At 38.3% G+C, this 15111-nt stretch overlaps 1 protein-coding gene across 1 annotated transcript in view; it reads right to left on the bottom strand.

Annotated features, from left to right (window-relative positions):
* The window catches only part of CHRM3 (cholinergic receptor muscarinic 3), a 127974-nt gene extending 114865 nt beyond the window's left edge, over positions 1 to 13109 (bottom strand). The window contains exon 1 of the mRNA XM_033009707.2: positions 13012 to 13109. Coding sequence (XP_032865598.2) covers positions 13012 to 13109 — 98 coding nt within the window. The remainder of the gene's footprint in view (positions 1 to 13011) is intronic.
* Between the last annotated feature and the right edge of the window lie 2002 nt (positions 13110 to 15111).

Raw genomic sequence — 15111 nt, 5'->3', positions numbered from 1 at the left:
TAAAAGTTTAACCTCCTTTAGACACTTCCAGTAACCCACAACTTATTTACTCCTTCACACAACTTTCATAAGGTGGTGCTATTACATCTGTCTCATAAAAACAAGGTATTAATCACTTTATATTCTCCTTTATTTTCTTACTTACATATTCATATTTAATTAATGAAAAATAAAGAGCTAGATATTATCTGGCATGTGCTTTCCACCTATGACAGCAATCACATAAAGGTTAAAAACATAAAAATCTATGTGTGTAGTTCCCTAATAGTGAGACCACTGGAAAAATCTGGAAAAGAACCAGTAACAAAACCAAAACACTGAAGTAGCAACTTATTCTATCTCTTTTTATGTGGGAAAAACTTTTATATTCTTCTGAAAATTGATGTAACTCGATAGTTCACAGAAACAATTCATTCCTAGATGCAACAAGTCACTATTTAGGTTATTTATATCACACTATATGAAAAATTCAGAGTTACTGAAAAAAAATATATAATTTTAAAATAAAAAAAAAATGATGCAAAAACATTTGATGTATCTGCTTATGTTTAACTTAAAAAGTCAGTTTCGGATGATAATGTATAGACTTTCACTAAAATGAAAATATTACATTTCATCATAAATTTCAAGAAAACAGATGTTTTCATTCATATTAATTGTATACAATACTATTTAAAATAAAACAACAAAACATACTGCTTTTACCTATATAATTCTACATACAAAGTCTGGTCTTTTTTAGCTATTAAGTTAATAGGAGACCAAGAGCAGTCACCTGATTTTCTGTGTTGACATTATCATGTGCTTATTTAAGCTTCACAAAAGTGGAATAACAGAATACCACCAGTTTTAAACTTGCAGCCATGAGAGCAAATGTAGCAACAAATAAAACAAACAAATACATGCGTACATAAATACATAGATAAAGAAAGGAATCCCCTTGGCTTAATCCGCACGGAACTTTCTAAATCTGATATGTAAGAAATATACAACCCAACATTTTGGGATCTTTACATCAGAAACTGATCTGGAAAATCAAAGCTGTATTATTTATTTATGCCATGAGTACCCTACATGGAAAAGGACTGAGCAAGAAGAAACCAACCAAGAATAGTCTTTGTTTTTCTCAAATACCTGACTTACAATCCTCTTGGTTCCTACACTGAAATAATGGAGGCTCCTTGCTACCTCATGGAGATGCAGTCAGTTTGTATACAATACTTTAAAGCTATGATTTAGAGGGATTTATAGCCAGAGAAAGTAGCTTTGAGATCTAATCACTATGGTAGAAAAACCTATACTCCCTGGAAGCAGAGGTTTAAATTCTGGCAGGCTCACCTCATCCTTTCATCTTTCAGAGGTAGATTAAATTCTGTGTAGCTTAGCATATAGGGGTCCTCCACAGGAGTTTTAAAAGATGAAGTCCTATCTCCTCTAAGTGTTGTTAAAAATAACATCTTTTCTCTCTCTCTTTTTTCTCCCCCTTAGAAATAAGTCCTACCAACTTGAAATCATTTTTCTAACAATATTTCTCTTTTCCAGGCAGCTCTCTACTTTCTTGTCTTGAACGTTTTAAAGCTTTATTTCCTTGATTCTCTAGTTTAGTATAAGTGATAGACAGTCTCCTGTAGAATTGTTCTACTCAACGGGCAGCGTTAGCAGAAATCAGGACCCAGAAGAATATAGGCATTTCTTCTCAGTTCAAGATTTGCTCTTTTCATTTCTTTAAATTGCCAAAAGCTAATCAGACTTACTGAAACCACTGAAATAAAACTATCTTTAAAAAGAGAAAGAAACCTCAGCAAATCTCCCACTAATTACTGACCCTCTCCAACAAATCCCTAGGTGTACTGAGAAATGGTCCCAACAAATTAATGACAGTGGCTACTACGGAGCTTGAGCTTAAATTTTTAGAGCTAAAACTGTTGATACATATTACAAGTAGTAATGATTGTACATGTGTGCACTAGGGATCTAATTTAAGCATTTAATGACATCTAATGCATTACACAACCCTTTATATTTTTGGTAGCTACTCAGCACAGTTTGTCCCAAAGGCCTCTTCAGCAATTAGATAACCAAAAAATTCCTAATAGAACCTCCGTTAATGAAAAACATGTTGGCTAGAGAAAAAAAGGGATGCATGGTTTGGTAGTCCTCAGGTTTCTGACTTTACCCCAATTAAAAAGAGGAGCAATAAGAAAATGGATTTGTCAGTGTTTTAAATCTTTCTTAATCCTGACTCGGTTTTAGGCATATAATCCAAATAGTCCCAACAAGACAGATGCATAAAGATAATGGATAATAATAATTAGTCAACCTTGGCTGCTATTTACAGGAAAAGGAATTACTCGGTGTTGAGTTTCTGTGGTGGGGTTTTTGGTAGCGGGGAGGGGGCTACAGTGACAGCCCCTGTGAGAAGCTTCTTGAAGCTCTCCTGGCTCCAAGTTGGACCTGACTCTGCACCAAGGCTGAGCCAATTAGTGATGGTGGCCGAGCCTCTGTGATAATATTTAAGAAGGGGAACCTGAGAGGAGGTGGGGACTTGTAAGGAGGAGTTATGAGAAGGACACTTATGCAAACACCCAGGTCAGTGGAAGGCAGAAGGACATGGGGGAGGTGCACCAGAGCAGAGCCACCCCGTATCTTGTGGTGAGATGTCAGGGCTGCCCACCCTGCCACCCGTGGAGGACCATGGAGGAGCAGAGGTCAACCTGAAGTCTGTGGAGGAGCCCACACCAAGGGGAGAAGCAGCCCCCACTGTTGTAGTTCGGTGCTGGGAGGAGTGCAACACATGGGGGTGACTCACGCCAGAGCAGCGTGGGAATGGCTGCATCTCATGGGAAGGACTCACTGTGGAGAAGGTTCACAGAAGACTGTCTCCTGTGAGGGGGAGCCACATGGAACAGGGGAGGAATGTGCAGCGTTCATCCCACCTCCCAAGAAGGAAGGAGCGGTGAGCTGACTGTAACCCCCATTCCTTACCCCGTGTGCCACTGCGGGAAGAGGTAGAGAGACAGGAGCGGAGCTGAGCCCAGGAAGAAGGGATGGGTGGGGGAGGTGTCTTTGGAAGTGGTGGTGCTTCCCACTGTACCACTTTGTCTGTTAAGTGCTGGGTTTTTGTTAGTGTTTGAATTAAAGTGATGTTCTTTCTCTTCCCTTAACAAGTCTGTCTTTTGCAATGGGTGAATCACCTCTCCCTGTCCTTATATTGATTCCAGAGCCTTTTACTTTATTTTCTCCTTCCCATTCCTGAGGGGGAAGGGGTGAGTGAAGGGCTGCATGGTGCTCAGTTGCCCTCTGGGCTCAAACCAAGACACTAGGAATGGATGCAACATGAAGAAAGTAGAAATGCAGCTCATCAAAGAGGCAGTGGCTTTGGCAAACAAAAGATCAGAAACTTAAAAGAGTCCACATCTTCTCTAATACTGTGGTATACAAGGCAACTTACTTTCTGTGGAAAGAGAAATAAAACAATATCGTATATTACAGCCAATCTACAACTTGATGTTCCCCATATGAAATAAAGACTGCCATGAAACACCTGTTGTTTCTTTTCTCAGGGACCTTTAAGTGCACCTAGTTCTTATTAACCATGCAATGTCCACTAATGTTTCAGAAGGGAAGATGTACTTTTAAAAATCATTCGGAGTAACACAGCCTGAAGATCTGGTTCAGTACTTTTGCAGACAGACATTATATCCATGTAATACATATGTCATTGACAAATTTTATGTCAAAATGTTGCTTCTCAAGTTTTCTTTTACAAGTCAGTCGAATTGGTAAATGCTAGCTGATGAGCAGCCCAGTACATGTTCAAAACCCTTTGCACAGTCACACCAGGCCTGCAATAACCTTAGATGAAGTGGCACAGGAGTGGTGCCTAGAGCTCACCTGAAAATCAGAAATCAGGCTGAAAAGCCCTCTCTTGAAAGCTCTGTTGCCTGCAGCTCTATCACCTAGCGATTATGTAGGAAATGGTCAGTGATCACACACAAGACTTTGAGACCCTTGTCATCAGACCCCATGGATGTCAGAGAGCAGTGGAAAAATCTTCAAAGTGAGTACAAAGACAAATGGAAACAGACCTTGAAAATGCTTTGGCAGAATGCCAGTTACAAATAGAAGCAGAAGGCATCTGGGTTACTGAGTCTGAGTCCTTGCCACCACGCCACAGAAAGCTCTGCTCTTGGTTGTACAGCTTCTCTACTGACCTTCCCCAAGCGCTGCAATACCTCCTCTTGGACATCCCCTGGGCCACTGTGTGACACTGCAAGTTTGTTGTGCTGTTGTTGAAAATACTTTCCACTTCACTTTAAGATAAGCATCAAAGCAACAACAACAATTATTTTAAATTAATCCTTTGACTAATTAATTTTGATAAAAATTTGAAATTGAAGAATCATAGTGAATCATTCATTTTATACCTAAGACACAATCATTCATAAACTCCATTCTTTAGCGTCAATCTGTCAACATGGTCAACCTGCTAATATAAATTAAAATAAGGGATGGAATATCTCCCACAAAAAAACATAGAGGCACGCTATTAATTTCTTCTTTTCTATTAATCACTAGAATAAGTTTTACAAACTTGCCAACAAAGGAGTTACAGGTTGCAGTGAATGTGATTCTAACTCTTCTCTTATGCACACTGTATCAGTGCATGCTTCAAGCCTAAGTTAGAACCTGCTTAATTTGGTTTGAAACTATCAGCTTCAGTCAAGGTGCAGCTGCCTCCTCCCTGGAAGTGTTCAAGGCCAAGCTGAACGAAGCTTTGAGCTCTTGATCTTGTGGAAGGTGTCCCTGCCCACGGCAGGGGGGTTGGCATTAGATGATCTTTAAGGTCCTTTCCAACCCAAACCATTCTATGACTGTGTAAGTCACCTATTCAGAATCCTCACTGAACAAACAGAGATTTTAAAATATTTTAAAAATCTTTTAGAATTTTTTTCTTTTTTTTTGGTCACACGCAAACAACTGTATTCAATTAAATTTAAATAAATACAGGGGCTGATGTTGAGAGTTACTATACCTTAGGGATGAGCCCTCAGCACCTTCCTTGGCAGGATCAGCTCTGCTATAATATCCCAATAAAATGCAGGCATTTTGCAGAAGATATACACTGGCATGAAAGCATAAGCTTTGTATTTCACCCAGCACCAGGCAGATCAGCAGTGAGCATCTTGCTAGAGTTGCCTGTGAACCCCTTTAGCTTTCATGCCCAAGAACTGAATATAAAGCTTGGTTTTATAATCACTTATTCTTCTGATGTCTAAAATGGAAAGAGGTTGAAAAATCCCAGCAAAAAGGTACAAATGCAGCTTCTTTGTTTGGACCGTTTCCTTTCCTCCTACATTCTCTTCTTCAAAGCAGCACTGTTTACTAACTACAGCTGGTCTGACATCTCCACTGTGATATCTTTTATTATTTGTATTTTGATAGCAGCCATCAACACATCAGACACAATACATTCCCCAGAATACTTACAGGCTAAATAAGAAAACACAGAAGAGGTGGCTAACATCTATATAAATGCAGTACGTTTTACATGACATATATGTGTTAAAACATTTTTATATGTTTAAGTAACTTAACATATCCTGAACTATACCTGACTTTAGTACTGCAATCTTTAATTTTCACTCACTCACCACAGTGTTCAAAGTAATAATAAAAGAAAAGTATGATTTTCAGGGGATATTTCAAGAGAGTACTATAGCATCACAAGAGACAATATGAAATGCACAAATGTGAAATGAGATTGTCATTCAGAGCAATATAACTAGAAAAACAGAGCAGACGAGGTGTCATCATATGTACAGAAGGCTGAAAATATTTTGTAATGAAAGTTTTGGACATGTTGAAATAAAAATATTTTCCTTTTCACATTAACTGTCCATTTGAAAGCTGACTTTTTTCTTTTTTATAAATTACATTGAAACAACAGTTTTGGTGGATTTGCAGCTATGTTCTTCTGTGACTGGTGTTCTGAATAAAACCCATGAATCTAGTGCCTTGCTGTCAATTCAGAGCATGCCTCGTTGGCAGCTGTGTACATATGAAGACAGTGCATGATAAAGTGCACAACTAGTCAAACGGACAAATTTGCAAATTCAGAACAAAGCCTCATTTTAAAGTCTTGAAGTTAATCATTAAAGAAAACTCCAGTTACCTCACAGCTTTACCTATGTACCTCTATGACAACTACATACAGACATTTCTGCGAAGTCCTAAGATTATATCACTATGATAATGACTGAAAGTTCCTCCTTGAGTCCTTGCATGTGAGGGCTTAAAAAGGAGAACGTGACAGTCACCTACATAGTGTGGGTCTGGAGAGGAGCAGGCCACACGAGGGGGACGCAGCTGCAGAAAAATCTGGGGAAGGGGACGGAAAGACCGCTGCCCTCCCACCCCACCTCTCCAGTGTTTGCTACCAACCTCAATTTCTCCAAGGGCTTTGTCTCTCTGTAATGATCCAGCAGTCAGCCCTGAGAGTACGACCTGAGCTACCTTAGCACATTGAGTTTTAGTTGGCGATACAAGCACACATTTCCCTACAGAAATAGGAACTTCTGCTGCACAATACCTTCACATTTTTAATGAGGAACTGGCTTTTTATTCAGCCTACCACCCAGAGAGCAAAATAAAATAAGTGGTGATATATGCATATATATTTATTAAAATAATAACATTATTCTCTAGTAACATTAAGGTTGGTAGAAAGCAATAGGAGACAAGAAAGAAAAAAAATAATTAATCATGATATAATGTAACTGCATAATGAAAACTATTTTTGAATAAATTACATAGAATCATAGAATAATTTGGGCTGGAAGGGACCTTTAAAGGTCATCTAGTCCAGCCCCCCCTGCCCTCGGCAGAGACATCTTCAACTAAATCAGGTTGCTCAGAGCCCCATCCAACCTGGCCTTGAATTTTTCCAGGGATGGGGCATCTGCCACCTCTCTGGGCAACCTGTTCCAGTTTTCACCACCCTCATCATAAAAACTTTCTTCCTTATATCTATCTAGTCTGAATCTACCCTCTTTTGGTTTAAAACCGTTACCCCTAGTCCTATCCTAACAGGCCCTACTAAGAAGCCTGTCTCCACCTTTCTGATAAGCCCCCTTTAAGTACGGAAAGGCTGTGATAAGGTCTCCCTGGAGCCTTCTCCGGGCTGAACAACCCAAACTCTCACAGCCTGTCCTCATCAGCCAGGTGCTCCATCCCCTGATCATTTTTGTGGCCTCCTCTGGACCCGGCCCAACAGGTCCGTGTCTTTCCTGTGCTGGAGACCCCAGAGCTGGATGCAGCACTCTGGGTGGGGTCTCACCAGAGTGGAGGGGCAGAATCCCCTACCTCGACCTGCTGGCCGCACTTCTTTTGATGCAGCCCGGGAGACAGTTGGCTTTCTGGGCTGCAAGCACAAGTTGCTGGCTCACGTCCAGCTTTTCATCCACCAACACCTCCAATTTGGAGACAATTAATACAGAAAAACTCAGATCTATTCCTACTTGCCACAGTACAGTAAATTCCGTATGTCATTACAGAGTTCATGACCTCTATTACTTAATCACATGGTGACCTTTTATAGTAGGAACAAAAGCTAGTTTTAAAATGCAGATAAATAATACTGGAGAAAAAAAAAATCTTATAAAGCAGAAAAAAAAAAAAAAGTTTCCTAAGGATATACAATGGAACTGTAAACTTATTTAAGCCTTAATGAAAATATTAGACAATATATTGAAGGAATTAATTATTTAGATATTTGTGACTGTCTTCTTAATTTTTCATGGAATTTTAGGTTCTGAGTCAATAGGAAATATGGCTAAGCTTTTATATTTTGTACTACCTTTTTCTCCCCTCAAAGTCTACTCAGTCTAATATAAAACTGTCAGGTCAACAAAGTTTTTATTCAATCCAGTGTTAGTTTTAATTACTATTGCCTTTTGAAAGTACTTTTTTTAAAAAAAAGCAAATATTTTATAAATTAGAGGAAAATTTGTGCATGGCTTCTTTTATTTTTATATTTTAATATTGTTAATATTTAGCTGTAAAGATTTATTTTCCCATGGAAAATATATTTTTAATCACTTTATATGAAACACAAAGCTTGTTTTAGAATTTAAATATGGATTAATTTTAAGTTAGTGGCTGGTTTAAAGCTGACTCTAAAGTGGGAATAAGTATTACATATGGAACTGGCTTGCTTCTATTATACAACCCGTTTTAGCTTCTGTAAGCTTATATATGCTTAGATTATTTCTACAGAAACCCATGTTGCAAAGTTGTCAATATTAGAGGAGCTCAGCACTACAGATTTACTGCCTTCCATGATGTTGAAAATGATAACTTGATTTAGTTCAGTCTGTACGGTCTCTTGTCATGGGGTGGAAAAGGAAGGTGTATTAAATCACTCCTACAATTAGATAGTTGACTGAGGTTTTCCAATATTTTCCTAATCACCTTATTCTTGAAGTCATATTATCTCCACATGACTTAAAAGTGGAACATCCTATCAGGTTCCCATATGAAACAGAACAGTCATAAACTTATAGCAAGAAAAAAAAGAAAACCATATGTATACCAGCAAATCACATGTACACACATGCACAAACATGCATGTCCAAGTTACATTTATAAAGTAAGGACACTAATGGATCCTCTTGCTTGTGTTGCAGACCCTGCTCAACAGTTACCCCTGCGAGCACCTTGCAGGAAGCAAGCTGCATGTTTTGGATGAGCAGACTCTAAAATATTTCAACAGAAGAAAGCCTCACACTCCATGGTTTCGATATAAAGCTTCAGGCTGGCTGAGCATCTCAGTTCTGGTATGAGTTTGATTAAGTTGAATATGCACGACATAGAGGTGGCAATATTCTGTCATACACTGACGCTCAGAGGGTTAGTTATCAGGAATAAAGCAGTGAGAAATGAAGGAAGGTAGGCAAATAAAACTATAATCTACTGAACAGAAAGGCTTGTAACACAAAATGGGAAAGAATGACTCCTGCTATAATGACAATACTTTTAATTATATATATTCAATGAAAAATAAACTGTTAGAGAGTAAAATACTTCCCATTAATGGAAATAATGTAATGTTCAAACTTAAATGAAGTATTTTTCCCTTGAGGATTTTACTGTACTATTTTATTTAGCTTAATGTAATTTAAATTATAAACAGAATGGTTTTGTAAGCCCCCAGAGAAATGTATTTTATTTATAATGTATTTCCTTTGAAGTGGTTATGGAAATCATGCTCCTCCTGAAGTCTGTATCTCACATACCACCTACTGCTGCAAACTAGTCAGTCCTTACAAGTTAAACATGATCAGTCTGGTAAAGTATGTGACAAGAAAACCCAAGATTTTTTTAAAATGCCAGAGGAAATAGAAATTTGTAATTCTCAAAACCAGTAGTCTTCCCTCCAAAAAAAGCTACTGAAAGATCTTTGTTGATAAAAGTTGTTTTTTCAGAGGGAATGGAAGTCAGCCATAATCACTCAAGATTTTAATGCATGTAACGAAAGAATTGTTTACACTATACCACAGTGGAAGTTTCATCTGAGAGTAATTATATTTTGTATGCTTACATTTAAATATGTAAATATTTAAATATGTAAATATTCCATCTTTAATTTAAATCACAAATTCTGAAAAAAATCAATTATAGTATAGAAAGTACACTTTCTTTCAGGATGCAAATTACAAATGACCAGTTTGCGTCACCTTTTTTCCTCCAAGTAATTAAAATAATCTATTTACAAATAAATAAGCAACTATGAATGAATAAACTGAACCCCAGTCTATGTACTCTCCTCACCATCAATAGCTACCACACAGACTCAGTTAAATAACTATAGACAAAGGGGAAATTGTCTTTAGAAAATGAATTTTGGCTATTAATTATCTTTTTAAAGCATAATAGGATCCTGACCTCATGGATTAACCATTAGCTCAACATGCCAGCCACAGATACACAATGGTCTAAGCTGTGATGCCTCTCCTGAAATAATGTCAAGCCAAGTCACTTCAAAGGGACCAGGCAAGTAAGCACTGTAAGATTTGGCTGATTGTGCAACTGCTTACAGCATGAACTTATGGCAGCCGTAGTCACAAATTACATATGTTTTGAATTGGTTATTCTTTTTGTCAAAGCTACTCTTCTGTTCTAACCCACTACCAAATCTATGAATAAATAAATAGATAAATAAATAAAAATAAAAGTTCCAATTAGCTCTGGATTAAGATCTTGACTCATTTTTCAATATCACAAAATTTCAGTTAGATATTTAAATGCAGAAAAAATATTTGAAGCACATTTATTACTATATGAAACAAATATGAATTAATTTTATCACTTTTTTTTTTAATAATAATCAGCATGAATATACTGCTGTACAAACCTTCTGAGAAAGGACATTTCCTCTGGCTCTTCTTAGATCAGACATTATCTAGTTCATACTTGAAAGTTACACCATGTTAGAATTTGCACTTTGTATTAGAGAGCTGTCCTATATTACAACCTTTATAGACATCCATATTAAAAGATACTAAAGCACAAGCATTTCTTGTGTTAAATAACAAATGCATGTCATAGTGACCATTACCCTTGCATTTAAGGAAAGATTTTAATATTCTGACAGGCCAAACAGCCTAGCTAATGTACCTTTTCTAAGCAGAATGATGCCGCTCCTCTTGACTAATGTAACTTGTTCAGATGAACTGACAAGTTCCATTTAATGCGCTGCACAACTGGGGGTAGTAAAGCACATTACTTCATTATTTTGTTATACATATAATCCTTTGTTAGGTAGCATGATAGTGTAGTGTAAATTTAAAACAATCCATTAGATTTTTTTGCATGAATGGCTTTGTTGTTTTTAATTTGGTACCAGAAAGAAAACTAATTTCTTGCTTTCTGAAAACTTTGTTACTATATTTGTTGTAGACAGATTATATGGTTTGGTGCTTTAACCATTTATTTTTTGCTCACTCTTTCCCCACTGTCATATCAGAGTCTATGTGACAAATAATACATGTTTATACAGGGACAGAGATGTGGATAGTAACAAAATTTGCAAAAGTTAATTTTACGAATTCAGGTATTTTCTTTGTTACTTTCCTTCTAGGCTAAAACTGAACACAGTTCAATTCCAGTCCCTTTGGTGTACACTGAATTTTGGCACCAATTAAAAAATTTCCTGCCAAGGAATAGTTGTACCATTCATACCGACAGAAAAGGCATTCTCCTTGGACTTGATATCCTCTCCAGCATAATAAATGTCTTTTGGGATTGCTTTCCTGCCCTTCAGTTACAACTGGGGAAGATTTTGGATACTCACAACAGGGAACATGACTCTCTTCTCCAGTCTAGAGCTAGCAAGCCACTTATGAATTGTGACAAAATTTAACTACTAAATGAGAAAATGTATGTGTGTTCAGTATTTTATTCGTAGAAAATCTGTCATCTGGAAAAACAAAACAAAACAAAACAAAACAACACAACAAACACAACCCACAACCTTTCACCTTACACAAAATACCTGAAAAAACATCTAAGTAAAGCTGGAATATGGTCAACACAACATGGAAGGTAAAACCAACTGTAACTGAAAACAGGTCCGCTGTGGAACAGCGTGCAAGATACCATGTCCTAATTTCAAGATATGGAAGCAGGAGTAAGCATTGGTTCAGGATTCAACTGAGATACCTGCTGTTAGTATTGAAGTCATAAAGGTTCAGTCAGTATGTTATGAAAATGCTTTCCTGAGATGACTTGGTTAGAAGCTTTCTCCAGACAGAACCGAGCGACTGAAATCTCAAAGACACTCCAGAAACAACCACAATAAACTGTCAGTACCACAGTCCTTAAAGTGAATACGTGAGGAGATCTGTTTGCTGTGTAAGGAGAGTGGGCCGGAGTGTGTAAGTACAGGCCATCTAAACCACTGCTACATACATATCCATGTTTACAGTTCATTTGCACAAAAGTAGAAATGCAAACCAAGGTGGAAGTTTTACAGAAATGTGCAAGGAATGTAAAAGAAACGCCAGCTATAGCATAACCACTACAGCCTGTTGTGAATTATTTTAAATGACACTGCAACTGAGACATAAAACAGTATAACATGCAAGGGAGAAAGCCTTCAAGTGATAATGAATGCTGGCAATTTAATCAGAACAATTTACTTCTTTGCCTAGGTTCACTCTTGCAGAGGAAAATGACTTGTTCAAACTAAACCCAGCTAGCCTACCAAAACCAGAAGGGAAAACACACTTTTCAAGAAATTTAATTTATCTTGTTAGATTACCACCTCTACTATTGCAAGACTGAATTATTCTGCAGATAAATCCTGGAGGTGGAATATCAGCTGCATTTTTTAATTTGTCTGAAACTCAGAAAATTTGAAGATTTGTGCAGAAGCTCAAGATGATCAACAGGAATAATCTGAAGGCATCTTTCTCCTGATTACCAATACCATGATACTGCTCTACTCTTCTTAAGACAAGCATAGAGATTCAATCACGTAAACCTGTTCAGCCTAGCTCTTACCCTGGTTAGCTCTTATTCTGCTAGCTATGCAGTTGTAATAACAAGAAGCTCAGGGTTTGCAAACTGCTTGAGAACTTATCCAATTTCTTTGCCAGGTTTTGTGCCTAAACTGAAGTTTGCACCACTGCAGCTGCTATTAAAGTTAGCTCAGGTACGCCTACAGGAATGACAGGTATTGCAGTGTTCCCAGCACCCACAACTTAAAATAGATGTGGCAAGGAGACTAAACACATTGTGACCTATGACGGTCTGCAGTTGTGTTCCTGTTGATGATGAAACACAACGCAAAGTTGGAGGGCCTTAATGAATGACTTTGCAGTCCATAAATTGCAAAAGACCCTGACCTCACAAAGTGAGCACTGTTGCCAAAAATCAGCTGTTTCCCGATATGCTGAATACATGGAAATACATAATGTGAATATGTATGTTTATCTGAATTTTACCTACATGGTCCAGTGAGGAACATCAAAGCAGCTAGTTGGATCAGGCACTGTGTAGTTCTGTGAATTCCTCTTTTGGAAACAAAACTGGTAGTGTGTCAGCATGTAGGCTGTGAACAAAACAAAAGACGGAAGAAGAATTATTAAAATAGATTACAGACACATGGGGGAGGCACAGACATATAAGCCAAAAGGTCTCCTTCAGACCAAGAGAAGACAAAAGCGATTAATACTTCCTATCTTCTTTTTCTTTTTTTAAATCTTAGAGGCCTATCTGAAAATAGAACAACTCAAGTGTGCATGTATTACACAGATATGGAGCAGTGATAATATGATGGTACTGACAAGCCTTTGGGCTGCTCAGACCTAACCCCAAAGGGCTATGTATAAGCACAGTGTTTTCAGATGATTTTGCAAATCCAGTGACCAAATTGGAGTGAAGATAACAATCTCTCCAAGGCAGCACAAATAAGTCTGCATTTGAGTCAGTAAGGGAGCTTGGCTGGGTTGTGCCTGGAAATTGGCACCTCCAGGCACAGAGGGAGATGGGATGCTGAGCCTGCCCAGACCCCAGCAGCACAGCAACACAGTGGCAAAACTAATAACCGGGCTCTCCTTTTCTTCCCCAAATTGTGCAGTCTCTTAAGCTAACCAATTTAGAAAGCTGGTTTGGAATATGAATTTTAATGTACAAAATGTAAAAAGTTAGAAAAATAAAACCCCTGAAGTATTCCATACATTATATTTTCAGCTGCATTTCACATACTGTTGCTTTTAGAAGTTCACACAAGTACAGGGGAAGCAAGAATATAAATAATAAGAACCTAAGCAACACACTTCCCTCTGCAAAAGTTGTAAACTCATGAAGTCAGAAGTGTAGGAGAAGAATTAGCCACTGAATACCATGCTCCATTTCATTAAATATAATTAGTGCCAAGTGGTGCCATGTGCCATTATTATCCCATTTACTGCTTGCCATTGCAGCTTAATGCTTCAAGACCCCTTTGAATTACTTAAACACAGAAGAGTGATTCTGAATCAACAGATGCTCCATGTGTTTGCCCAGTGTCTCAGCCTTTACCAGCATGCCAAGGGATTTCACTCCCAGGTGTTGTAAAAAGGAGGCAGCAGACCAGAGAGAGAACACATTGACTATGCTGGATGCTCAGATTCTCAGGGAACAAAAAAATCAAAACCAAAACCACAACAAGGTTGACATTATTAACAGACAAGGCTGAGTCTATATTCCAGTTCATTTTCAGAATGGAAGAAAATACACATTTACTACCCACGCACACTGCTGCATGCCAACACAGCACTTCTAACACAGTTCTGCTATACCATTAATCATGAAGGTCTCACCCCCCAGTAAAACACTCCTCTGGAAGACAGCCGTTCCCTCCACTAATCCTGCACAGCCAAGAAACGCACACAATGTGTTAGAGTGGAAGCGAATCTGAACACACACCCAATGAAGAGAGGCTGTATTTGAGAGAATGTGTGGAAAGGAAGCAGATCAGATGAAATACAGCCAGGAAAGAAGGAATATGCATGATTTGCTTTACAAACAGTGCCATATAGTTCTTAACTGCAAGGTGCCTGGACACATCAGCGTGGCAAACCCTTTCACAAGAGCAAGCTTTGATACCCTCTCAGCCCAGATCAACGTTTAGATGAGAGACAATCACTGCAAACCCACATGCTGAAGCATTTATTTTTCTAGGCATTTCTTTGCCGAGCCGTTACACTGCTACTCAAACTCTCTGTTCCTGCCACTGCCCCCAGACAGACAATGCACGGGAAGAGCAGCACAAGGAAACGCGTCTGCACTGAAGGTCACTGAGCAAAGAAAGCGAAACTCTCAGAAAGAGGCAAGGAGCAGCCGGGGAGCTCACGCATCATTTAACTGCCTCCCTCCTGGAAAGGGCTTTCACGCTGTGAAGTGACACAGAAGCTCTGTAAGGATTTTGTGGAGCCTTTGGTGGGAGAGCTCAATCTTTCAGCTCAGGAAGGATGATGTTCCAGACTTTTCAAAACAGCAGCTCTGGTTTCAGTACTTCATTCCAGTGATGCAGCAGTGAATCCACACCTTAGTAATTCACTTATC

The sequence above is a fragment of the Tyto alba genome, unplaced genomic scaffold, assembly GCF_018691265.1.
Source record: "Tyto alba isolate M040663 unplaced genomic scaffold, T.alba_DEE_v4.0 Super-Scaffold_22, whole genome shotgun sequence".
Lineage (NCBI taxonomy): Eukaryota > Metazoa > Chordata > Aves > Strigiformes > Tytonidae > Tyto > Tyto alba.
Note: the sequence above shows the minus strand (reverse complement) of the source record. Positions and strands in the feature narration are given on the sequence as shown.